This window comes from Eschrichtius robustus, chromosome 5 (genome assembly GCF_028021215.1).
Source record: "Eschrichtius robustus isolate mEscRob2 chromosome 5, mEscRob2.pri, whole genome shotgun sequence".
In the NCBI taxonomy this organism is placed as follows: Eukaryota; Metazoa; Chordata; class Mammalia; order Artiodactyla; family Eschrichtiidae; genus Eschrichtius; species Eschrichtius robustus.
Window position 1 is genome coordinate 28,664,436 of NC_090828.1, and position 27,602 is coordinate 28,692,037.

At 43.9% G+C, this 27,602-nt stretch overlaps 1 protein-coding gene across 13 annotated transcripts in view; it reads left to right on the forward strand.

Annotated features, from left to right (window-relative positions):
• PLEKHM3 (pleckstrin homology domain containing M3) overlaps positions 1–27,602 on the forward strand; it is a 203,709-nt gene that overhangs the window by 111,496 nt on the left and 64,611 nt on the right. For 9 of the 13 annotated variants that reach the window (XM_068544574.1, XM_068544573.1, XM_068544572.1 and 6 more), the window contains one exon: positions 5,173–5,236. In XM_068544574.1, coding sequence (XP_068400675.1) covers positions 5,173–5,236 — 64 coding nt within the window. Of the gene's footprint in view, positions 1–5,172; positions 5,237–5,651; positions 5,914–11,536; positions 11,952–14,965; positions 15,050–23,471; positions 23,541–27,602 lie in introns of those variants that run through there. The other 4 variants (XM_068544580.1, XM_068544579.1, XM_068544578.1 and 1 more) reach the window with 4 other exon arrangements.

Genomic DNA, 27,602 nt, shown 5'->3' on the forward strand with positions numbered 1-27,602 from the left:
TTAGTGCTGCCATGGCTCTCAAGGGGGTGCCGAACCTTGCCTCCCAGACGTGAGCGGCTCCCCTAGCAGTGCCTGAAGTGGCTGCAGGTTCATCTCTGGTCCCCTGCAGCGCCCTATCCTCTCCTAGTCAGATCTGCCGGAGGCAGCTTAATGCTACCCAAGCACACCGCGGCCTCCGGGTTCTCCACAGTCCCTTCCACAACTGACCCCTGGGAGGCCCTGCTTGTTCCATCCATTTCCTAAAGAGCTCCTGTCAGACAGGCCAGGTACAAAGCCAGCTCCTTGTACACCAGAGCCACAGTGGGGGAAGCCCTGGGCATCACCCAGATGGGACGTTGCCTGTGCTTTTCGGGGCTTGGCTTTTATGTCATTATTTGCCCTGCACTTCCCCTGTGGACATCAGCCTAAAGAAGATATTCAGAGAAAGGCAAACACTGTATGATATCACTTACATGTGGAATCTAAAAAATACAACAAACTAGTGAGTATAACAAAAAAGAAGCAGACTCACAGATAACAGAGAACAAACTAGTAGTTACCAGCGGTGGAGGGCGGACACAATATAGGGTGGGCATAGGAGGTATAAGCTAGTAAGTGTAAGATAGGCTACAAGGATGTGTTGTACAACACGGGGAATATAACCAGTATTTTGTAATAACTGTAAATGGACTGAAACCGTTAAAAAAAAATTTTGTAATTTAAAAAAGAAAATTAAAGAAAAGATATTCCGAGAATGTCTTGCCAATTCAGTCTGCCTTGACGGCGCCAGCAAGGAAAAAGAGGAACAAACTGACGGGGTTATCTGGCCCCGCCTTTGAAATCCTTTTCCTCCTCTAAGCAGAAGAGCAAGTCCCTACCTCTAAATAACTGCAACAGATCTTTTCCTTCTTTTATTTACATTAAAAAGCATCCCTGTAAGAGACACATTTTAATGCTGCTCAGTCTTCCCTCTCAGGAAATTTATTCTCATATTTGACTTCAATGCTTTCTTGATATAATTTCCATCCTCAGAGAGAAGAAAAGCTGATTGGCAATATCTGTCTTAAAAGTCTGTATTTTTTATGGCCACCACTAAATCTCCTGGACACAACATCTTCTCCAAACACAACAAGCTCAGTTCCTTTATCTTTTCTGCGTATATTGCATTTTCCAGTTCTTTGTGTCGTTAGGCTGACCTCTTGTAAATTATAGTATTAGACACTGAAGAGTGCCAGAGAGGAGACAACAGATACGGTGCTTCTGGAGGGGCTTAGAATCGCTTCCAGAGGGGAAGAGAAAATAAATATGTGAAATATATTGACACACAGAAACACTACATACACAGCTCACTTTAGCTGTGTAAATAATGTTTAAGGAGTATTAGAGATTACTGTGTCCAGAGTTGGCCGGTTATTGTGAGAAGAGTAATGAACAGTGTTTGGAGGCGAAGGGGACCCAGCCTAGAGAGGAGAAATTGGAAATTCTCTTTGCTGCTCATCAGTTGTGTTCACTGAACATACCCGTCTCCAGCCCTTAGCACAGCACCTGGCTCATTTTAGGCACGCAGTAGTGTCTGTTGACTGGATAACTAACCGACTGGCTGTAGTACTCTAGTAAGTGTATACCAGTATGATTCCATTTGTAAATTTGCAATTAATTCTTATATCCTGTACACTCTCAGTCGTGGAAGTTTTAGGATTTTAGACAAGAACTTTAAGTAGCAAACATTAACGATATGCTACCCTGCATTTGTCCCTGCTAGAGTTCATTTCAGTCACCTTCCTTCTAACTTTTTCTCCAGCTGACCTACGTGTGTATAAACCAATGGAAAAGGCAGGAGCTCATCTTGAAATGATTTTCCAGCCTGCTTGTTTAGTTCAGTCCGTCTGTTTCTCAGCCCTGCTGCCACGTTGCCTTCATTTTACTTTACTTAAGGGATATCATTATGAGGCAATTGCCTCTGAAAAAGGTTATTCCTCCCATTCAACCACACTTAAACATCCTCTGTCCCCATAGTAGATTATCATACTTTGCTACCCTAGTGACCTCCACTGAAAGACTGTGTGCTAGGTTTGCTTTTCTGCACATGATGTTTGGGTCTCAAGTCATCTTGCAAATACTGATATATATTTTAAAATCTATAAATGCAATTTTGTATTCTGGATTGGATCCTTGAACAGAAAAAGGACATTAGTGAAACAACTGGTGAAATCTGAATAAGGTCTCATTTACATAATAGTTCATTTCTTAGTTTTGATCAATGCACCATGGTTGTGTAAGGTGTTACCATTAGGGGAAGCCAGGTGAAGGGTATAAGGGCACAAACATTTCACAAAAAGAGGAAATGTTAGGAACTCACGTAGACGTGAACATCCTGGTTTATTTTCAAAACAATTTTTCAAGCATGAGAAAAATTGCAGACTACCAAAATGTACTTCAGATAATTCTAGGCTTTGTAAGGTTAAAAAAAAGTAAACACAGCCCCTGTTCACACTCAGCCCCGCTTCTGTTCATTTTCCTCCAAGGTCCGCTCCCTCCGTTCCCACTGCTTCAGCTGTCCCCTCTGTGCTGCTGTCAGAAGTGCCCCTGGCTCTTCCACATCTCTCAGCCCCACATCCGCAAGGGCCACGCCTGTCCTCCACCCAAGCACTTGATATTCAGCGCAATTAAATCTCAATGCTTTTTCCCCTCCCCCAGCAGCCTGCCCTGTGTTGGCCAATGACATCACCATCCTGTCACCCAAGCTAGGACTTCAGAGTCGCCTTCAATTCCAAATGTTGTCAACTCTTCCAGAAGTTCTCCTGTGTCTACACACTCACCCCTTTCGCTTTCACCTTGTGGTTACCCTGGAAGAGCCCCTGGGGTACGTGGTCAGGACTGTCCCTGCCTGCAGTCTCTCCACCCTCCCAGCTGCCTTCCGGAAGTGGGCATGACCAAACGCATCAGTGTTACTTTCCTTCTTTTAAAAAGCACCAATGGCTCTATATTGCTGCTGGCCTGAACGGCAATAAACACCTACCTGGAAGAGAGATGTATTATATAGCTATATTAGATGGTCAGCTCAAACCCACCTCCCTCCTTCCTCCACCTTCATCTCCTGGAAAGTAGAAGAAGCACAGGCCTTTGGAGTCAGAAAGTCCTGGGCTTGCATCCCAGCTTGTGACCCTGGGCAAATTAGTTTTTGCCTCTGAGCCTCAGTTCCCTCTCGCATAAAATGGAGGTTGTACTTACCACGCAGGGTTGTTGTGAGACTTAAATGATGTACGTTGAGGGCCACACCTGAAGCAGACTTCTCTTGTTGTTAATCCTGTAGGGGGTCATGAGGAATAAGGCTCTTGATCATCTCTGTCATACGTGTGTGTTATTGAAAATGGAAGTTGGTTATGTCTCATGGTCCCTTCCTGGGACCGCAGTCTACCTTCTACAGTAGGGGGCCTCTTTGTAGGGACGCTTCATCCCACATGGAGGGATTGAGCACTTTCCCAACACCCTCCCCAGCTGGGCTGGGACTGTGTGCTGCTACCTGCCGCAGGTGCGGCCCCAAACCATTAGAGTTGAAGGGAGCCTAGCCTTAGGAACTGAATTTTATTCCCCAGAGTATAAGGGCCGTGTCACTCACTTGGTCTGTTCTCACTCTTGCGGATGAAACAGGAATTTTCAGCAGAAATCTTCAGAGCCTATCATATATTTATCAGGAGTGTTCCAAACTAGAATATGCCTGTCCCAGACCTCCATGGGGGATGAACTTCACCTAATTGGTTCAGTGCCCTTTTTTCAGTGGCCTAGTACAGTAGCTGGCACACAGTTGTGCTTAATCAGAATTGGATGGCTAGATAGATGAATGGAAGGATAAAGGACTTAATCTCTAGGATTTGTCCAGTAATGCATACTTAATTGAAAGACTGAATAATGAATTCCCCAACAAGCTACGAGTTAGGCCAGTGGTTCTAAACCTTGGCTGCACTAATCACCACGAGAGTTTTTGTTTTAAGACTGATTTCTGGGTTCTACCCATACTTATGCCCTGTGATTTTCAAAAGCTTCCCAAGTGATTCTAATAGACGGCCAAGGTTGGGACCTACCATGCTAGACCAATCTAAAAATATGTACCCTGTGCATATAACTCCTATTTTCATGTTACCATGTTGTGTTGTAATTATCAGTTTATGTATCTTTCCCTAGCTTGACTTTATGCTCCTTGATATGCTCTGATATGCTCAGATACTGGGACTGTCTCATTCATAATTGTCTTCCTAGTGCCTGGCACAGTGCTTGGCATGTAGCAGATAGTCAAAAATGTTCATTGAGTTGGTGGCTTCTTTCACTTAGGTGGTACTATGCAATTTCCTTGTATCCTAAGACAAAGAGAAAATGCTAGCACCATGCGTTTTGTTTTGTGTATGTGTGTGTGTGTGTGTGTGTGTGTGTGTGTGTGTGTGTGGTGTTTTCTAACCATCTATGCTTCGGTACCTGTTTGCTTGTCCCTAATAGATTTGTTTTTCCTGTTCACTCACTGTCATTTATCCAGATGCTATGAATTGACAGCAACCAAAGATATTAGACTTTGTCAGGGAGTCTCAATTTGAAATATTTTGTCCCATTATTCCCATCTGTACCTAGGTTCCAAAACTCATCACTGTGTACGTAAGAGGATAGCTCACTAAGTGGTGTTTGGCACTGCCATCTCCATTAATGAAAGCCATAGGAGCCTCTAGGCAAAGACACTCAGGTTGCCCTTCCAACTGATTTTCTCAACTCTAAAATCTATTCATCTAGACATAGACTAATAGAGCTGGGAAGAGATTTAAGACAACAAGTTCAGTCACCTTCATTAACCAATGAAGGGTCTGAAGCTAGATGGGTTTTAGGACTTGCCTGAGATGACACAGCTTGTTAGGGACGCAGCTGGTACAAGAAACCTGGCACTCTGGTCCTCAGGCCCGGACCATTGCACTGTGCTTCTAGCACCTTGGACTACATCAGAAATCAAAGATCACACCCTTAACTCCCTTTTTGGTATTTGTGTTAGAAAGAAAAGTATCTGGAAAAAGGTATTATTACAGGTTTCTCAGAGGATGTGGGGAGGAAGAGTATTAGGTGGAAAGGGATTCTTGAATGAGACTTGGAAACTTCTCAGAAAAAGTGTGTTTTGTGGCAGCACCACAATTTATCTGTGTTTCTGTCCGTTTTCAGAATTTTCCCCAGAGAATACCTCCTTCAGCAGATCCACCTGTATTCCCTCGCTGATCTGCAGCAGGTAAGCACTTAGAGGGGCCATTTGATTTCTGTTTTCTCCCTGGGAAAACGTCTTTGTTGATTATGGCTTTGGCACTGAACTCTGCCATCACTGGAGTAGTTTTATTCACAAGCCCTAATCATCAATTATTTTCCGTTCAGAATGAGAAAAGAAAACTTAGTATAAAAAGATATTCTAGGACAATAAGAAATGCTGGCAAGGATATAGAGAAACTGGAGCTCTCATACACCGCTGGGAATGGAAAGTGGTGCGGCCACTTAGGGAAATAGTTTGGCAGTCCCTCAAAAAAAGTTAAACGTAGAGTTACCCTGTGACCCAGCAATTCCACTGCTAGGCATATACCCTAGAGGGCTGAAAACATATGTCCGCATAAAAACTTGTACAGGAATGTTCAAAGCAGCATTATTCGTAATAGCTGAAGAGTGGCAACAACCCAGATGTTCATCAGCTAATGAATGGATAAACAAAATGTTGTATATCCACGCAATGGAATAGTATTCGGCCATGAAAAGGAGTGAAGTACTGATACATGCTACAGCACGGATGAACCTTAAGAACATCATGTTGAAAGAAGCCAGACAGAAACGAATACATATTTTATGATTCTTATTTTATGTGGACTTTTCTTAGGATGTCCAAAATAGGTCAATCTATAGAGACAAAGTAGGTGAGTGGTTGCCAGGGCCTGGGGAGAGCCAGGGTTGCCAGGGCCTGGGGAGAGCCGGGGGGTGAGGAGAGGCTGCTGACGGGGTGCGGTTTCCTTCGGGGCTGATGAAGATGTTCTGGAATTAGTGGTGATGGTTGCACAACTTTGAAACTATACTAAAAGCAGCCAGTGAATTGTATACTTTAAAAGAGTGAACTTCATGGTGTGTGAATTATATCAATAAAAAAAGTTGTACAAGGGAAAAAAAGACATAAAAGGCAACGAATATATTAAACTCTTTGACTTGTGCTCACGTCAAACAGTTGGATGACATTAAATTTTAGTAAAACACAACAGAGCATGTAAGAGTCAAAATCATCTTTTTATACTTTCATTTGTGTACGTATATCCTTTTAACGACTGACCAGGTTAACACCCGGGAAGAAAGCCAACATTTTGTCTGTTCAACCCAAAATTCTGAATATGTTAAGCTTTGGTTAACCATTTAAATCAACAGCTCACTCCCTATGAAGCTTTCAGACACTGCAATGAAAGCATTGCTTTCTTTTCCATATATTGTGGATTCTTTCAAGAGTCAATTACAAAAAAAAAAAAAAAATTGTGACCACTTTCAGAACGTCTCAAACTGCTGTGATTCGGTTCTTTTGTTTCTTGCTGTTTTGCCCAGAAGAAATGAGGTCAACTTAATCTGTGTTCAGATCCTTCACTCATTTTTCAAGACTTAAAAAATAAATAAAACCTTGAAAAGTAATTTAAACTTAAGAGTTTTGTGTTCTCTTTATCCCGCCAGAAGTAGGTAGGTTATTTTAAAAGGTAGAAATAGTTCGAGAGCATTTAGTTGGACAGGGTGAGAGAATACTAGGGTTTTAATTTCCACTTGTGCACCCAGTTTAAACCTATTTGCACATATCAGCTCCTTCCCCTCCTTCAGTCCTGCTGTCCTTTGCTACATAATCAAGCACCAGTGATCTGCTGGCTGGAGTGGAAAGAGATACAGTTTTAATTATGATTGCCCAGTGGTGTTCAAGGGGAAGAATTGGATACAAGACCCAGTATACATTTATATGTTTTCTAGGACTCTACCTGATCTTAGTATCTGAGGACCGAGACTCTTATCACTGGAGAAGTATGTTTAAAGGCACCAGTGGCATCTTCTTGTAAAGGTGGTTTAAAATAGAATGGGTGGACCCCAGAGTGAGTACTTTTTGAGGAAGCCTTTCAAAAATCAGTTTTGATACCAGATGAAGAGAAAGAATCAGTAATTCTATATTCATTTTAGGGTGTCAAAGTAGTGTAGCTATTTGGCATAATAAAGCCTTCTTTTTTAAAGCTTTCCTATACCCTGCTGTCTTTTTTTCTTTCCCATTGTAATAATCAAACCATACATGCCAAGCAGCTTACCTAAATCAGTGGCAGCAGTATTCTTGGTGGGCCAGACCATTAGCGTTGGAGCCCCATAAGCAGCTTAATCAGTTTTCAGCCTCCGTAGTAAAGCGATAGAGGCAATCAACAGCTTATCAAACTCCCTGTGGGCGGGGGCAGCCAGAGCTCCCTCCATCCATTGACTCCACAGTTCACTCTAACCTGGTTCTTTGTGCCTGGATTTAAGATCCCCAAACCTATCATATTTAGAGGAAGTTTAATTCAATTATCTTTTTCTGCCTGAGGTGGGTTAAATTGGATTTAGCTTTTGATCTGTCTACATCTAGGCTATCAGTACTGAAGGGCACCTCCGCCCCATCTTCCCTTGGTTTCAGAGTAAATTTCTGGCGTGTTTTCTGGATCTGAACTGTTCTTGCAAATAGGTAAGAGAAGAGAACACAAGAAGGGGGAAAACATACTATTGCTTTGTGACAGAGCGTGTCAGGGGTAGCAGGAAACCCAGCCTGACTGACCCAGCTCCCAGCCCCAGCTCGGCCTGTACCATTTCAGCCTCTGTCTGGGTTCTACGTCACCCTGTTTCAAGTCAGCTTCAGGAGTTTTAGAGCAAGTTATCTCTCCCATTTGATTCCCGTCCTCACTCCTAAAACAAAGGTCTCTATAAAAGCATCTCTTCTATTATATGAAATAACTATAGAAGAATGAATTTCAGTTTATAACTTTTGCAGGGGAGAGGAAGAAATTCAACCAAGTAACTGAAGAATTAATCTCAAATAATGGCAATGTAAATATCCTTCCAAAAGGCCTAGATTCCTTTCTACAAGTTTCTCTCAAGTGAATTTGAGTTTCCCCATTAGCTTTTATTTAAAAAACAAAATGTAGATATCTTCCTCTCCAGAAAGAAAAAAAAGGTAAAATTTTAATAAACATGGTAAAAGGGGATTTATAATTTAAGTAAATATACACTAATCTTAAAATAATGTAGTACACAAAACACTAATACCACCCAGATAAAGATGCTGAAAGAATTCTGGTAGCAAAAAATGTGCAAACTTTTTCTCTCTCTCTGTCTTCATTTTTATAAGTAACAATCCCGGGGCTTCCCTGGTGGCGCAGTGGTTAAGAGTCTGCCTGCCAATGCAGGGGACGCGGGTTCGAGCCCTGATCTGGGAAGATCCCACGTGCCGCGGAGCAACTAAGCCCGTGAGCCACAACTACTGAGCCTGCGCGTCTGGAGCCTGTGCTCCGCAACGGGAGAGGCCACGATAGTGAGAGGCCCGCGCACTGCGATGAAGAGTGGCCCCCGCTCGCCGCAACTGGAGAAAGCCCTCGCACAGAAACGAAGACCCAACACAGCCAAAAATAAATAAATAAATAAATTTATTTTTAAAAAAAAAAGTAACAATCCCAAAACTTTTAGCAGGTAGACTCAATTCAACAAATTGGCAGAAGATTTCAGACTCCCTTAATGCCTCTGAAATGACATTCAAGACAGCTTTTTCTCCTCTTCTTAGTATTTGAATTCACTGGCCTCTTTGCATGCACTCTCTCTACTTTTGTACACTTGGACCTGGGAAATAAATAGCACTCACTGACACTGCTTAGCAAAGGGGACTCCCTCTAGTTGTTCTGGGAGCTGGAGTCACCTGCCCACTGGCCAGTGAGTGCTCAGCGTTGCCAATTATTGGCAACATTTGTAGCTTATGCCAGTGCGGAGTCCCTAATTGTCTTTTTTTTTTTTTTTTTTTTTGGCTGCGTTGGGTCTTCGTTGCTGCACGCGGTCTTTCTCTAGTTGCAGCAAGCAGGGGCTACTCTTCATTGCGCTGCATGGGCTTCTCATTGCGGTGGCTTCTCTTGTTGCATAGCACGGGCTCTAGGCACACGGGCTTCCGTAGTTGTGGCTCGTGGGCTCAGTAGTTGTGGCTCGCGGGCCCTAGAGCGCAGGCTCAGTAGTTGTGGTGCACGGGCTTAGTTGCTCCGCGGCATGTGGGATCTTCCCGGACCAGGGCTCAAACCCGTGTCCCCTGCATTGGCAGGTGGATTCTTAACCACTGCGCCTCCAGGGAAGCCCCCTGTCTTTTTATTTCACCAGTAAATAAGTTGCTCACTGGGTTTTCCTAGCACAGGCAAAGGTAGTAGTTGACCCCCACATAGTCACTACCTAATCAGCGGCGGCATTTTAACACGTAAGATAGAGCAAGTATCAATACTTCTCCTGTCCTAGTAGCAGGACCACGGAAGGGCGAAGAAGGTGGGGGCAGAGACTCTCCAAATCCCGGGAGCTGGGTGGGGGGTTGAGGAGGGCACACCCGTTTGAGTTATTCATTTAAGTTTGGAATTTCAAATGAATTTCTGTTCAGCAAAGTAGATATTGTTAGAAAAACATTCAACCTATGCTCTTTGAATGTAAATCTGACAGAATATACTATTTTTTTAAACGTAAAATCTTATAAGCAAACTTTCAGGAGGTTTGAATGCATGGTGGTGTTTTGAAATGTTAGAGCAATTCCTCAGAAAGGATTTGGCAGGCAATGGCTAAGCATATGTGAATGAATGGACCAGTGTTGGTGCGTGTTTTTAATGGGGAAATGAGGCTGCTTTTTAAGAGCTTTTTTCCCACTTGGATACTTTGAGAAGGGAAAGTAGAATAGAATTTATGTTTCGTTATTTTCAGTCTACCCAGCATTATCAGAAATTCAAGGGAAGACTTTACAACAGGAATACAATAAAAAGATATGCTCCAGTGGGACAGCAGAAACAATACTATAACCCTCAGTGCGTTAGCTTTTTGTATTAGTTCTCCCCTTTCCCTGTTGAGTGTGTGACAAACCTTCTCCTTACTCAGATCCCTTTGGCTCTTTTAACACTGACAAGAAAGTCCCACGTTTTATCAGCAGAATACATTAGTGTATGTGAGTTAGCGTTCAAGAGATCCTGGTTGCTATTAAGGAGCAAATCAGAGCCATGGTTTACTATGTCATTCCTCGGACCGTGTAAGTGATAGGAGGCTTCTTCTGAAGTTCCTTCTACTTGCTGAAAGGAACGGTCAGACTTGACTTCTAAATTGTGGCTACCTGTGCTCTTGTGACAAAAACCTAAAATGTCTATAAATGACTAACTCTTCTGGTGTTACTCACCTTTGGGACGTATGTAAGTTAAGCAGTGAATGATTCTATTTGTACCCGATTCGTGAGAAAGGATACTGGATGATCCCAGGGGTGAGGCGGTGGGTTAGAGTGGCCCCTCCTCACCTGCTCCCTCCACCGCTCACCACCTCACCTGCCAACACACACACCTCTTGTGGGACCATCTCAGGAGCTGACTTCCCCATTGTTCACCTTCCCTAGGCCCTAACTTTTCAAACTAGCCCCTACCTCCAGGTTAAGGCAATTCGATTCTAGTTAATATGAAACCCAGGCATGCCTCATTTTATTGCACTTTATTGCACTTTGCAGATATTGTGTTTTTCACCTATTGAAGGTTCGTGGCAACCCTGCGTTGTCAGATAATGGTCAGCAGTTTTTAGAAATAAAGTATTTTTTAATTAAGGCATGCACTTTTTTTTAGACATAATGCTTGTACACTTAATAGACTGCAGTATAGTGTAAACAATTTTCATATGTACTGGGAAACCAAAAATTCATATGACTCGCTTTATGGTGATATTTGCTTTATCTCAGTGCTCTGGAACTGAACCCACAGTATGTCTGAGGTATGCCTGTATATTACCTGAGGAGAGTAAATTATTATTTTGGCACAAATTCTTTTGTCTTATTAATAAGTTGAAAGCACAGGATAATCAACTGAGGGGAGACAGATTTCAATAGGTAAGTTTTAATTATGAAAAAAAGATGGAAGAGTCTGAAATTTGGAGTACTTACTAAGAGATGTGAAGTGGGAAGGGTGCCAGAGGAGAGGACCCATAGCCCTCAAGAGCCTTGAAAAGAGAGGAGTAAATCAGATGCATACTGCCTTTCTAGAGGGGCCTAGAACAGTCTGAATTGTTTGTTTTATGCTAAAGCAATGAACATTTATACTAAGCAACTGGGCATGTAAATGGTCAATGAATCAATGGATGGATGGATAAATACACACACATACATACACTATCCTGAACTCATTCGCACTCTCTTCCTTTAAAAGAAAAGCAAACGAATTAATTTAACATAAGCCCCTAAATAAAATGACATTAGAAATGCTGGAATTGGGCTTCCCTGGTGGCGCAGTGGTTAAGAATCTGCCTGTCAATGCAGGGGACACGGGTTCGAGCCCTGGTCTGGGAAGATCCCACATGCCGCGGAGCGACTAAGTCCGTGAGCCACAACTACTGAGCCTGCGCGTCTGGAGCCTGTGCTCCGCAACGGAAGAGGCCGCGACAGTGAGAGGCCCGCGCACCGCGATGAAGAGTGGCCCCCGCTCGCCGCAACTGGAGAAAGCCCTCGCACGGAAACGAAGACCCAACACGCCAAAAAAAATAAATAAATAAATTAAAAAAAAAAAATGCTGGAATTGACATATATACGCTAATATGTATAAAACAGATAACTAATGAGAACCTGCTGTGTAGCACAGGGAACTCCACTTCGCCGTACAGTAGAAACTAACACAACATTGTAAAACAACTATACCCCAATGAAAAAAAAATTTTTTTAATTCAAAAAAGAGGGAGATGAAAAAACAACCCAAAAAAAGAAATGCTACTTTGTAAAATAATGCACAGAATTCTAAAACCAAATAAAATCTCCGCTTTTTACATATTGGAGCAACAGTGGGTTGTTCAATGTTGCAAACTTTCTGAACATTAAACCTTCTTGAACTGCTAGCTGGCTTTTCAGTTAGCTTTTTCTCTAGTCCCCCACAGCCATGGAGTTCAGGAATTGTCATCCTTGTGACCTAAACATTTGTCAGAATTGGCTCCTGAAGAAATAATGCAAATTGGTGGCCCTACCATGAAGATTTTCTAGTGTGTTCTAGCTAGTGAGTATGATCACCAAAAGGTGATGTTTAAGGCATTTCGAGGCCACTTTTTAAAAACATACTTGGCTGAATACTTCTTCGAGGAAGTTTGCGAGTTATTTTGCATGGCTCTGCCCCACCAAGCAAACACAGAATCAGAGAATGTTATTATCTGTGGGTGCTATTCACAGAGTCAGCAGACAAAGGCTGAGCCTAAGTGGGCACCCAGCACAGCTGCCCTTTCACCGAAGAAGTAACAGGTGATGACCTTTAGTCACACGAGGGCTGATGTCTTTGAATCTGCAGCCCCCAGGGACACAGTGCCTCAGTGCCCACAACCAAGTCACTGGTCCCCAGGCCTCAGGAGCCCGAGGAACTTGTATTCATAGCCCCTCAGCACCCCTGATCCCCACGCCATTGTCTGCCCCGGCCTTAGCGGTCAGGATAACTAATTAGGAGCATTTGGATTTAACCAGCAGAAAAACAAAGCGTGACAGCTCGCCTGTGTTGCTCCATGGCTAAAGCCTGTGTCCCCTGCAGCCGTCACAGCCTGCAGAAACCCCTGAGCATAATCTGGGATGAGACAGGAATGAGGCCTCCATTAAAACATCACTAAATCTCTGTTAGCAACTTTCATCAGGGTCGGTGCAACCAGTGAATGAGTTAGGAAAGAGGACCATAAGTCATTTGGGGAACAAATCATTCCTTTTGAATAAGGGGGGTTTTAAACAGTGAATGTGGGTGTTTCAGGGTGAAGTGAAGGGACCGAAAGTTGCTCTTTGAAGGATTGGCAGGTTGGCAGCAGGGCAAGTGGAAAGTCACCGTTGTCAGGAGAGCAGGTGGGAACAGTTCCTGCCTCACGGTGTTTCAGATCCCGGGGGGAGGGGAGAGGGAGAAGTGACAAGTACCAGGACTGGAGCCTGGGTCTTCTGACTCCTTTCCTGAGGCATTCGGTCCTCGGAGGCCTGCCGATCATGACTGCTGGCGTTTTGGTGATGGGGCCGATTAGCCGAGTGGGTTAATACAGATGATTAACAAGGTGGTAGCGCAGATTGTTCCTTGTGCCAGCTGGTTAGCCTTTGCCCGGAGAAAACTTTGCCTGCCTGCAGATCCAGGCCCCACACCCGACTACAGCCACACACTTGGCCCACAGACGCGGTGAAGGACTGGGGAAGGCGGACGGGGGCTGCGGCAGGAAACGTGGCTAGCCAAGGGCACAGTTCTTGCTCCTGTTGGGAAACCAGGTCAGAAAGATGACCTTGGGTGCTGAGTGTTGGATGGAGAGGCTTGTCGTCCAGGTGAGAACGAGCTCAGAGATAAGGATTCCAGAAGCCAACCGTGAGGCCCTCGAGTATAAACAGCCTGCTAGTAGATGAAGATGCAGCTACATCCCTGGATGGTGCTCGGTCAGCACTGAGATCACTTTCCTGGAGTCCACTTTCCTGGCCCCCACGTCTACTTTGACTTCCAACCATCTGGGTTTTGTTGTTGATTTGGAGTTTGTGTTATTGTTGTTTCCCACGTATTAAAAAGCATTGTAGGGCTTCCCTGGTGGCGCAGTCGTTGAGAGTCTGCCTGCCTATGCAGGGGACGTGGGTTCGCGCCCTGGTCTGGGGAGATCCCATATGCCACGGAGCAACTGGGCCCATGAGCCACAACTACTGAGCCTGCACGTCTGGAGCCTGTGCCCCGCAACAAGAGAAGCCGCGACGGTGAAAGGCCCGCGCACCGCGATGAAGAGGGGCCCCGCCCGCTTGCCGCAACTAGAGAAAGCCCTCGCACAGAAACGAAGACCCAACACAGCCAAAAATAAATAAATAAATAAAATGCTGGCTTAACTCCTAGAGAGATTCATTAAAAAAAAAAAAAAAAAAAAGCATTGTAATACTGACTACGTGAGGGCCTGGTTGCAAAGACAGTTTACTTAAAGATAGAAAGTAAGGTTAGTGTCACTCTTACTAAAGGTGGAACTGCACTCTTCCCCCTGCCTGACCCCTCAGCCTGCCACCTCACACATAAATATCTTTTGATCCAAACCCTTTCCTGCCCCCTCCCGATGACTCAAAACTAACCCATCATGTGATCAGAGAAACAAATGCCTACCATACCTTTGGTTGGTTAGTGGGGCATAGTTCTGTGTATTAGTTATCTAGTGCTGCGTAACAAATTACCCCTCAACTTAGTAACCTAAAACGAAAGTAGACATTTACTGTCTCCCATGGTTTCTGTGGGTCAGGAATTCAGGAGCAGTTTAGTTGGGCAGTGTGGGTGCAGAATCTGTTAGGAGGCTGCAGTCCTGATGTTGGTTGGTCAGGACTGCATCATCTGAAGAAGCCTTGACTGGCTAGAGCATCTGCTTCCAAGGTGGGTGACTCCCCCAACTGGCAAGTTGGTGCTGATTGCTGGTGGGAGGCCTCTGCTCCTCCCCACATGGGCCTTTCCACGAGCTGCTTAATGAGTGTCCTCATGAGATGCTGGCTGGCTTGTGAGTGACCTGGGAGAATGAAAGCCACGTGACCTCTCCTTGGAAGTCAGCATCACTTCCACGTTCTGTTCATTTGAAATAATCACTAAGTCAGGTCCACGTTTCTGGGGCGAATTAGACTCCACCTTCTAAAAGGAGGCATGTCAAAGAATGTGTGAACATATTTTAAAACCAACATGTTTTGTAATAGCATCTTGTTTTTGTATACTGTGTTACTACCTTTTTTATACCCACTTTATAGGCAAGAAAACTGAGATTTAGAAAAATTAGCCGGCATACCAAAGCTACACAGCTTCTGCTCAGTGACTGAACCAAGACTGAAGCCGAGGTTTTCTGACTCCTTATCCAGTGTTCTTTCTGCTGTACCCTGAGTGTATGTGTATAAAAAAAAGGCAGCCTCTTGGCTAATGTCATCTCGTACTTGCCATTTTTATGGCACAGAGATATAAAGGGGAAAAAAAATATTTCCAAAAAGCTCAAGAAGAGAAATACATGAAGTCAGTTACAATTCTTGTAGTTATTTCCTATATACAGTGTGAGAAACATAAGGAAGCAAAAACTCCCTTATCATACATGATACAGTCACAGGGAATAGCCTTGGGCCCCAGAAAGGTGTTTAGGTACTTTTCTCTAACATTTCTTTTATTGCCCTGGTCAAACTTCCCTCATGCCACCAACAGCCAGCATGAAAGGGGCCCCAGGAGTCCTTCTGATTCTTCCTTTCTATTTGGTTCAGTTCAGTAAATGCGTGTTGACTGCCTTCTCTGTGCCAGGCACTGTGCAACAGAGGAGGCAGAGGTGAGTAAGTCAGTCCCTTCCCTCACTGAGCTCACAGTCTAGGGAGGGAGACACACAAGCATTTTTTTTTTTTTTTAAGTCAGGGGGAGTTGAACTCGGGGTACTCAGGAAACACATCCAACCCAGTGTGGAAGATTATATTTCACAAAGATATCCACAACAGCATCTCCCATCCCACATTCCCTTCTTACACTGAGACTTTGACATTCTTCCCATTGAGAAGTGGCATCTTTTTTTTTCTGAATTTGGGTGGGCCTGTGACCATGGAAGTGTTGCTATGTGACTTCTAAGGCTAGGTCATAAAAAGTGATACAGCTTCAACCTGCTACTCTCTGGGAACGCTCACTCTTGTAAACCAGCCACCATGTTGTAAGGAAGCCCATACTAGCCCTTGCAGAGACCCCACAGAGAGAGGCCACATGTAGTCATTCCAGCTGACAGCCATCATCAACCACCAGACATGTGAGTAAAGATACCGCCAAATGACTCCCCACCTGGCCTTCAAGTCTTTCCAGCAGAGGCTACGATGAGACTACAGATACCGTGCAGGGGAGACGAGCCGTCTCTTCTGCGTCCTGTCTGAAATCCTGACCTACAGAATCTGAACATATTGACTGTTTTACACCACTAGGTTTGGGGGTAATTTATTCTACAGCAATAGTAACTGGAACGCCCAGTAACTTGGCTGTCAGGGAAGGCTTCCTAGTGGCTGTGATTCTAGATTAAGATGTGAGGCTCTATAGGCATGAGCTAGGCAGAGGGCAATGGGAGGAGGACTTCCAGGCCTTGGTAGCTTCAGACCCCTCAGTGACCTAACCCATGGTGTTTCTGGAATGGAGGCAAGCAGGAGAAAATTCTCATTGCTGACTTGGACATTTCTGAAGAGTAATTATCATTACTGATTTGGACAATTCTGTCTGCATGCTTCAAGATTTTGACAGCTTGTCTCAAAACATTCATGGTATAAGTATGATGGTATCACGTCACTTTCCTCAGAAATGAAGGAGTCTGTGATGAGCCTAAAGCAGCAAAGGGTGTAGAGTTTACAGTCTTTCCATCCCACCTGCACATCTGAAGCATGAGCCCAGTTCTCTATCAAGAGAACTGGTTAGGTGTTCTCTCTATTCATTTATTCATTCAGCAAATATTTATTAAGCACATACTACATGCCCGGAGCCATGCCGGCCCTGAATTTGAGAGGGCTCATTTTCTCAGAAAAGGACTAGTGTTTCTTGATGGTTATGGTCAAACCCCTGTATTCTGCCTGGGTGCCAAGAATTAGTAGAGGCTACCTATAATTCTGCTTCAACCTAGTGACATCCGGTGGGATTTTACCCCTTGATGTCTCGTGCCAGCCATTCTCACATTTGTGGTTGGTCTACAAGGGGCCAGAGGGATTGTAAGAAGGCTCTGTCTCGTCAGGTGTCGAGGGCTGAGGAGGTTTCTAGCACTTTCAAAATTCATTCGCTTGGCCATCATTAAAAAGTCTACAGATAACAAATGCTGGAGGGAGTGTGGAGAAAAGAGAAGCCTCCTACACTGTTGGTGGGAATGTAAATTGGTGCAGCCACTATGGAAAACAGTATGGAGGTTCCTCAGGAAACTAAAAATAGAATCACCATATGATCCAGCAATCCCACTCCTGAGCATATATCCAGACAAAACTAAAATTTGAAAAGATACACGCATCCCTATGTTCATAGCAGCACTATTTACAGTAGTCAAGACATGTGGAACCTAAAATAGGGCACAAGTGAACTTAGCTACAAAACAGAAACAGACTCACAGACATAGAGAACAGGCTTGTGGTTGCCAAGGGGGAGGGGGGAGGGGTGGGAAGGAGCAGGCGTTTGGGATTAGCAGACACAAGCTGTTACGCATAGAATGGGTAAACAACAAGGTCCTAGTGTAGAGCACAGGGAACTATCTTCAATATCCTGTGATAAACCATAATGGAAACAAATATGAAAAAGAATATATATATATATATATATATATATATATATGTATATGTATATGTATAACTGAGTCACTTTGCTGTACAGCAGAAATTAACACAACATTGTAAATCAACTATACTTCAATAAAATTAAAAAAAGAGAGAGACAAAGTTCATTCGCCTGATGCTCTAAGAGATGGAGCCAGGAAGCATGGCAGCCTCACAGGACTGCATTAGCACGTGTGTCTTAGAACCGTTGGCTGCATGTGTTAGTGGCCTGCAATTCCATCTACATTTGGAACTTGCTGCTTTTCAATAATATCACCCCCATCTTTCTGAGGAAAGATTGTAAGGTTGACGGGGGCAGCTCTTCACATTGTTCTTTGTTTTTTATTTTAATTTCTGGCTAAATTCTAGTAAACCATCAACATACTTGCTTCTGGAATTTTAAACAAGATTCAATCTCATTTGTGACAGCAGGAAAGATCTTTATAGCACAACAAATAAAGAAAAGGTGTAGGGTGCCTCGGTCATTCAAAAAGCTATTGAAGCATTAATAAGCCTGGACTTCTGTAGCTGGGGAGCTGGTTTCTGTCAGTCAGAAACTCACTGTCTTCCAGAGAGCTAGTCACTCACTTATTCATCCGTAAGAAGAAAGTGATAAAATGTCTGTTATGTACCAGACACTTACCACGCCAAGTGCAGGGACAGGAGAGAAAAGGCACAGCACCTGCCCTCTGGGAACACCAGCTCTCCCAGTTCTGTCCTGGTACACCAGCCTAACCAAGCCAGTTCACATTTTAGAGGAGGGAAATATGGCTTCAGAACAGGGTTTTGTTGACTCCGATTCCTGCAGAGGCCAGGAAAGTGGCACCCGCGCCCGAAGCAGGCCTGAGGTGAGACTTCAGGCCATGATGAGAAGCCGGAGAGAGCATCTCCCTCTGAAGGGGACAGCTGGTACTCAGAGCCCCAGAGCTGTCATTCCTTCCCGTTTTCCAAGAGAAGCCGGAAATTCGTATTTTTATGTGAAATTTCTCAATATTTAAACACTCTGCAGGCCAAACAAAACACAGCTACTGGTTTTGACCTCTGCTTTATAAAAGAGAATGCCTGCTTTTGTTCCGTCAAACTAATGAATGCTCGATTACGGGAAGGAATTCGGAGGTTAGTGTTAGATTGTGCTCCTCAAAAGGCTGCAGACCCCATTCCGAACCCTTGAGATGCTAACCGACAGACTTGCAGAGGCTGACAGCTGGACTCTGAAAGCGGACACACACAAGGAAACAGGCAAGCATTCCAGGTCACTTTGCAGGGTCAGGGCAGTAATGCAAACATTCGGAAGGCTGAAGACAAAGGTCAGGTGGCAGCAAGGAAGCCCTACATTTCCTCGAGCTATTGGTTAATAAATCATATTCCTCGAGCTATTGGTTAATAAATCATAATAAATCATATTCAAAATCATAAAGAATATTCAGATTCTCCCTCCCTGTCACTGCTTTGTGAGGTGGAAAATTAAATAGGAATCAAAACTAAGGTGGCTGTCAGGAGCTTTTAGGAGACCAGCAGGCCAGTGTGAGGCCAACATGGGATGAAGTTTCTGCCCGGAGCAAAGGTCTCCAAAGGGGTGATGATACCCAACCTTGGGCAGGGCATTGGCAGAGGGGCTGAACGGTGCAGTGGTTATGCACTGGAGCCCTGGAGACCGGCTGCCCACATTCAGATGCTCACCCCAGACTCCCTAGGTGACCTTGGGCAAGTCACTTCCCTTGGTGCCTCGAGAAGCACTTCATTTCTGAAGTGGGGACAATAATAGTCCCTACCCCAAAATGTGTTTATGAGGCTTGGAGGAGTTAACATGTATGACACTTAGAACTCTGCTTAACACATAAGGCTTAGGAGATAGGAGCTGTATAGTGTTGCTAGGAGATGTGGACTTTTATAAATGGCTCCCTGTAGCTTTCTTCAGTGGCACCAAGACTCTGCATCTGTGGACACGAGACTACAGTTGTCACCACAGAAGTAATGCTGGCTACACCCCAGTTCTGCCTCTCGGATTCTGCAAGGGTGTCTAGACCACAGGATCCTGCTGCAGCAACAGTTGCACAGTCACCACATGGAGTAGCACCTTGATAGGCAAAGCTTCCTCCTGCCTCCAGGGTGGTCCTAGACCAGACGTCCCCAGTGACCCCACAGGGGAATTGCACCTGGAGAGCCCCCTACCCCACGCCTTCTCCCCAGGCAACAAGACCTCCCTAGGGCTCTGCTAGAGCAAGTCAGGTATTACCCTCCCAGCCTCGCCACCTTTGTTAGTCTTGCTGAGAGACCTTCAGAGCTTGAACCAGAAGGTGGGTTTTGGCTTCCAAATAAAGGTAGGCACATTCAGCACCTGTCTCTGAAGAATGCACGCCCTTTTGGTGGGTTGCGCACAGATGTCTTTTCAGTTTTAACAAAAAGCATTCTGTAAGTTTTAAAGAACCATAGAATACCTATTTTGTGTGCTAAAAAAAAATACTGAGTCCACGCTATTTCTGCAACTATAGAAGGGAGGAGCTTACCAGACTGAAATGTTGGCAGAAACAAAGAGAGCCCATGTTCCTTCCCACCTGCAATTATAGTTTTACTAGCTTGTAAAGCACACACAGATTTGCAGTACATTCTTCCCTTGCAGTTGGGGAGAGGCCCTGCTGCGAGTGTAATTGGCTTTCTAGCTTCCTTTAAGGCTGAGGTGGAAGGGAGCTGGACTGAAGGGCCTTTACTCTTAGAATTAACTGATGTTGAATTGTGTTAAAATCCCACGCATCTCCCTGAATCCGTGTGTTCCATTAAGTCTTAGTCAGGAGTGGAAACACAGCTTACCTCTGAAAATATCCCCATCCCTATCACTTCTCATAGCTTATAAAAGCCAAGTTTCTTTTTAAAAAAAAAAAACAAAAAAAAAACGCATTTTTAACTTAACCCTTATAGGGATTACTCTCAACCCTGTTAACCCGTGTGGTTAAAGCTATATGGCATCTTTAAATGACAATTTCATACATTATATCCAACTTTGGACCACTTTCTTCTCTGGCTTTGGCTCCTCTGTTCCCAAGAGGAGAATCACAGGTGCATTTGGATAAAAACTGCCTTTATCGCCTCACTTCTTGGGTCCTGAGTTTCCTCATTTGTGATGTGAAAAGGTTGAATTAAGCAATTTTTAAAGCCCTTTCCAGCTCTAGGACTCTGGTTCCATGATTATAGAATCCTTGAGAAGCGATTAAGTTGTGGAAGCCACTCTACCTGTATCTACCTTCTGGGGTTTCCCAGCCAGTTTGCAGAAAGCAGCCAAGCTCTGGGCTCAGCCAGGAACCTGGGAGGAGAGCCAGATCTTAGCCCCTTCAGTTCTAAGTGACAAATGCAAGATTTCCATTTGCCAAAGGTCAACTGGTACTTCAACTTGTCATAAAATAGAAGTTTGAAACGTTTTCACAAATACAACCTAAAAGAGAGCTTACAAAAACAAGTCAGATATTACTGATTTCATATATTCCTTAAACACAAATTGTCTTCCTAATACCTTACAATCCAGTGGCAGTTCGAAGCAATGCCCAGCACACAAAAGTTGGCCAATGAAAACATGCGGAAGAGAATATGCCATTTAGTGGGTTTGTTACTAAGATGGGCAGCGTCACTCAGGTTATCTGGTGAACGGTGGGTTGGTTTTCTCGGGGCTAACAGCAGAGATCCCACTGCAGCTCAGACAATAAAAGGATAGAGCAGGGCTTCCCTGGTGGTGCAGTGGTTAAGACTCCATGCTCCCAATGCAGGGGGCCCGGGTTCAATCCCTGGTCAGGGAACTAGATCCCTCGTGCATGCCACAACTGAGAGTTCACATACTGCAACTGAGGAGCTGGTGAGCCGCAACTAAGGAGCCCACCTGCCACAACTAAGACCCAGCGCAACCAAATAAATAAATAAATATTAAAAAAAAAAAAAAAAAAAGTTGGGGCATTAATAAGGGAAGGTGTAGACCTGATGAGAAAAGGAAATCCAGGGAAGGATACTGTGAATGGATTCTTGGCTGGAGGAGAGGTCAAGGGTGCAGAGAAAGTCTAGGCAATGGCGGGTAATAAAACTGCTGATTGGAGTTTCACCTTTTTCTCCTTTCTCTGCCTACTGCCTGCTGGGGGTAGGGACTCATCATCCTACAGGCAGGTAGAAGGGGCTAGAAAGGGCCAGGATTCTCAGCCTGCGGGCTTCACCCCCAGAGTGGTTAAGGCACAGTCTCACTGAAGACCAGGGGCCTGCTCACTCCACTCTCATGTCATAGCACTTAGTCAAGGAGAAAGAGAAAAGAACATTCAGGAGACCTACTACCCAAGGTAACAATAGCAGTCTTTCCCTTACCAAGTCACATCCTATCTCTGGCACTTAAAATCTTTGTCTGTAAGATGAGAAGGTTGTACTAATAATTACATTAACAATGGCTACTTTTTATTATATGCTCAAGAAATGTTAGTTACTTGTATTACTGAGTGCTTACTTTAGGCCAGATCTTGTTTGAAATCTACGTGGATTATCTCATTTAATCCTCACAACAGCCCTCTAAGACGGGACCATTATCATCCACCTTTTGCCAGTGGGATGAACTTGCCCAAAGTCATCTAGCTAAAGTGGAGAAGCCAGGGCCCAGGCTGTCCTGTTCTAGCACATACTCTTTTGCTTTTTCAATTTTGTATGAAATTTTTCAGATTTATCAAAACATGAATAACAACTACTACAGCTGCCTGATTACCTCTGTAGCTGTAGGTATTATTCCCTTCGCCAGTGGGCACGAGCTGCTACACTGTACCGTCTGCTTCCAGCACTGACGTTCTCTATTTCTAGAGGCAAAGTGGTAGCAAGATCCACCTGGCAGCAAGGCCCAGCCCCACCATTGCTGAAGCCCCACCAAGTCTTTCACTGGGTGGAGGGAGGGAATACTATGGCAAAGAGGGGACCAGAACAAGGTGCCCATGCACCCATCGCTAGCCAGAGGGCCAACACGTGGCACGAATCCCAGAGCCCAGGACACTTGGTGTAGCCAGTGTGATCACAGTAGTCAGGCCCAGCCCCCCACCCAGTTCCCCTACACAGGCCATAGCCCCTAAAATTTTTACAGATCCATTTTGACCACTGGCATGGTGGTCAGAATATTTCCATTCTATCCAACCCATTGACCTGTAGTTGTCCAAAACAGCAAATTTCTAGAACAAAGAACTGGATAACCCACAGAATATATTAACTTATAGTCCAAAAAGGAATACAGGCTAAATACATATGGATTTGTGACACTACGAATTCGCTTTTTGTGTTTCAAAAGTTTGGAGTTAACACATTCTACATTCATAGCTATGGCTGACCTGTGTCCGCGTGTGTTTCTGTATTTACAGCTAGTCTGATTCCAAAAAGGACTTCTGTGGTAGAGCTTCTCTCTCTCCTCTTGTGTGTGTGTGTGTTTTCATAACTGTGACTAATTTTAATTCCCATCCCTTTCCATTGGTCTGAATCATTGGCATATACACTTATCAAAGATGATTCTTTGCTGCTCGGGATCCTGCATGTTTGGAGTTCTGCTAGCATCCCTCCCACAGAATGTGGTTAGGAAACCCAGCTCTTCTAGAATTGCCTTTAGCCTAAAGGTTCCCCCCAGCTACTGGAAAGACAGAGAGCAAAAATCTCTGATGCAGCTGACATTTTAGGTGTGTATATAATTTACCAAATTGTTGGCCACTCAGCTCTTAGTCAGTGGTCACAAAAGGAATTAGCAACCCTCCCCTGCTATCCCAAAACCCCAAGAAGGAAGGGTGTTACTTGGCTTTGGCACAGGCCTGCTGGCACAGTGTCAGACAGCAGCACAATGGTACATTTTGGCCGCAGAAGACTTTGGGGTGGCAGAAAGGGCCAAAATAGTTGTGGCATAAGTTGGCCAAGATATTAAGCAGATCTGAGTTTAATTTAATGTAGAGATAACAACTCTTTTTTTGTTTTCCAGCTGGCTGCTGCTTTCTCTGTCTCCATGGGACCAAAGATTTCAGCCAGGAGTTAGTTCATAAGGGCATTAAAGTCCTTTCAAAGTGAGACATGTAATGGTCTTTACACAGGCTTTCACATTTGGCTGGGCAAGATGGAGTAAGGATAAAAAGGCACATGAGGATCTGGGGGAAGCTGAAAATGGATCTTGAGGCTTGAATTCCTCCTATGCGTTTGCTTAAGCCACATTGCCTGAGCTTAGAATAGAGAGGCAGGCAGTCTGTCTCCTTGGGATAAGGAAGGATTTGGAACTCAGCGACTGTGAGGTCTTGGCCCCTACTGTGTTTTCTGGTTTGTTTTGTTAGCAGGAGCAAGTTATTCTAGTTTCTTGCTTCTGGGGTTTTCTTCTGCACACTTATAAGCTGAGTCTCCACCCCGCTGATGGCAATGGGGTGGATGGAATGGGATAATGAAAGGGGTGGAGAGAGAAGTTGATTCAGCTGCTTAGGATGAGGGAGGCAAAGAAACTTCAGACCTCGGAGCTAGCTTCTGAGTCCATCGAGGGTGGGGAGGGAAGGGGCACCACAAGGACTGAAGTCCTCCCAATACGGGAGAGAAGCTGGTCTTTGAGACACTACTGTGGCCAGCACACCAGCTCATTGTCTGAATGGTGATTTTATTACCCATGAAATGGGTAAGCTGCAGTATTCATAGTGTTTAGGAAAGTAATCCATGAAGTATAACTAATCAAAAGTGATGAGATATACCTAAAAATGTTAGAATGGTAAAATTTTATGCTACATATATTTACCACAATAATAATAATAATGAAAGAATACTCTTAAATGATCATAAGCTTCTCAGGAAAGTACTCCTTGACTATATTTTACAACCTTTCATGTATTTGTTAACTGCTAGGTACTGTGATGCAGTGAATTAAAAATTCACGTAAGATGAGATACACGTGCTCGTGGGCAGTGTGCTGAAAGAGTCCTCTGAACTGGGAGGAGAGATGCATTTAGGAGGAAGGACCAACCCATCACATCCAGGATCCAGAGGGGCTGGCCCAGTGGGGTGTCCTCAATTCCCAGGCTGGGGAGCAGAAAAGGTGGTTTGATGATTCTTGCCAAGACTGTTTTGCATTCCCAAAATAAAATGTCACCTGAGTTGCTTGGTTCTTAGGCCTGTTCACAAGAGCTTTTTAAAACAATCCATAAGTGAAAGAGTCAACCTTGAATGCAAGTCTTTATCTTATCCATCCTGCTACTAAGAACAGTGCCTGGGCAAGAGGAAGTGCCCAATAAACATGGGTGAATGAATGAATCAGTTATTAGAAGAGGAAGACAGGAATGAGAATGAACTCGAAAGGGGCTGTGCATTACTACAAGCTCTGTTGTTGCATAGTGAGCATTTGTGAACTGAAGTCCTCACCAACATTTATCTTTTGTTTTTCTCTTTAGTACTATTTGGTCCTGAGTTCAAACACCTGACTTCCCAGTAAACCTTTAAATATTCACGGTCTGCTGTGTGGCTCCAGCATGCCCTCTGAAAGGCAGCTTAGCACAGTAGTTGAGGGTATAGAGTCTGGAGCCAGACAGCCTGGGTTTGCATCTTAGCTGCACTCCTTCCAGCTGTGTGACCTTGAGCAAGTCACTTAAACTGTTATGCCTCAGTTTCCTTACCTGTAAAATGGGGATGATTAAAGTACCTGCCTCACAAGATGGTGAAGTTAAGCGAGTTACAAATACATAAAGTACTTGGAAGAATGCCTGGCATATAGTGAATGCTCCGTGAATGCTGCTTTTGAAAGTCCCTCACCGTATTATTGACAAGATTCAGCTGATTTACAACACTAATGAGGCTTTAGCATGCACCCTATGACCACAGGTGCTTCCTTTCTCTGTGCCTTTTATTCTGACTAGCAGTTCTAGCTATCCGTGAATAGGAAGAACACCTTAACTGACATTAGAAACTCTGAAATGCTACAAAGGGGATTCCCTCCCTGGACAATTTGACATTTATTTCACATCCTAATTCTACCTCTACTACCAATCTTTTATAGTTTAGACGGCTTCAATTTCTCCATCTCTGACATGGATAATAATTTACCTTACAAGACTCATAAGGAAACTAATAAAATATATATTGAAATTTTATCAAAGTACCTTAGCAAATTATTAAGTGTAATGAAGATGTTTTCAAATGGCCCAGCACTAATACTGGCATTTTAAAAAATACATTGAAAACAGTAGTTGACTTGTTAATAACCATACTCTTTAAAAGCAATATTATAAAGCTAAGTAGTGATACCCCAATAGAAGAAGCAAAAAAAGACAATATGTAGCCATCTTGATATAGAGCAGAAATTCAAAATCAGAGTTTGGTAGGGTGATATTGCTAGGGACATTGCACTTAATGATGGCCTTTGCTACTATCAGGTCTTACAGCATATTCTTTAGTAGTAAATTACTATATATGTTAGTGTGCACAAATATATTTGCAAATACATAGTATACACAGTCATGTATTTAAGGAAATGGTCTCTTCTCCATAATCTGAAGATTCCTGGTAACTCCATTTTAATTTAATAACATACATTCTCACCTGATCTCAACTACCTGCTTCCTAGGATGCCCTATAATTTATACTGTTGACATTACCTTGTGACAGGAATTAATGAGCACTACAGCCAGCTTGGGATTCTTAAAAAATGAATGAAAAATAAAGAGGAAAAAGCAATAACCGTGAATGGGGAGGGGCTGGAGGTGGCAGGAGGAGAAGAGGAGGGCAGCTTGGCCCAGGAGTGGCATTGGAAGTGGGAAAGGAGAGGGAGCTGGCTGCCTCGGGACATGTTATTTTTCCTGTGGCTTCTTGCTCCTCTCCACCCCCACCTCTTCCAGTCTGAGCTTCGAGTACAGTTGAATTTTCACCACAGAACTTGGCTGGGTCTCCTCAGGGACTTTCTCTTTCCCATCTTTCCATAAATTATAGGTTTGCACATGAGAGCAGAACAGATGATTCCCATTATCTTTTGGGTTGGGTTAGGAGTTTTTTTTTTTAAACCTCCTGCCCACTCTTAAATGTGTATCCTAGTTCAGGGAGGTGGAATTTTTATTAACAGTGGCCCATCCACCAACGAATTGCTCCCCTCTTCCTTAAGAGGATGGTTTTAATCTGGTTTCCTTGACCAGTGTGACTGTGATCATTTTCCTTGGCCTTTAAATACTCTCAGGAAGTCATTGCTCCAGGAGAACAGGGCCTGTCGGAGTTGTTCACCCATAACCCCAGCACCTGGAACCGTGCCCAGCATCCTGCAGACTCCCCATGGATGTATATGTATTTTGGTGGTAGTGTGACATTTCTAGGGCACTATTATACTTTCATAAATGACCCATCAGATCATTGTAAAGGAATCAGACAGATCCAAAAGAGTTAATTTACCCCAGAGCATAGAGGTCATTTATAGGTAGGGTGTAAGGCTCACTAAAAGCTAGAGCCACTGTAAGTAGTTAAGGTTTATTGAGCTCCAACCCTGGGCACTCTTTTTGATTAGATACCCAGACCAGATGCAAACTCAGTAAAGAAAGGGGAAAGGAGAGGGAGGGGATATGGGGATATATGTATACGTAGAGCTGATTCACTTTGTTGTACAGCAGAAACTAACACAGCATTGTAAAGCAATTATACTCCAGTAAAGATATTTTTAAAAATAAATAAAAAGAAATAAAAAGAAAGGGGAAGGGAGTTTACTGCCTTGCATCTGAGCTCATTCTGCTCTTTTTTGGTACAGTACTCAAGCTAAGCCTTCTAAAAGAAGTAAGTCCTAGGGAAAAGGTGCAAAGGAAAAAGAAAAGATGTGACCTAATTCCATTTCCAGGATTTGGAACATTCTATTACTTATAGACATAAGAGTAGAGTGAAGGAATTTTCCAAAAAAATGTCCTTGACTCCATGGGAGGAGAAAGAGAAGTAGGAAAGGACAGATAATATTTTTTAAGAAAGAATAATGTTTCATGCTGAATTCACTAGTAAAGTTGGGAGACCTGCCTGAAAGAGCAAGGAAAATGAGCATGATAACTTGGTCTCATCAGAAGAGAAGCCTAGCAATGAAGAGGGCTGTAGAGAAAAGGGAGGCAAGTTATAAATGGGGGAT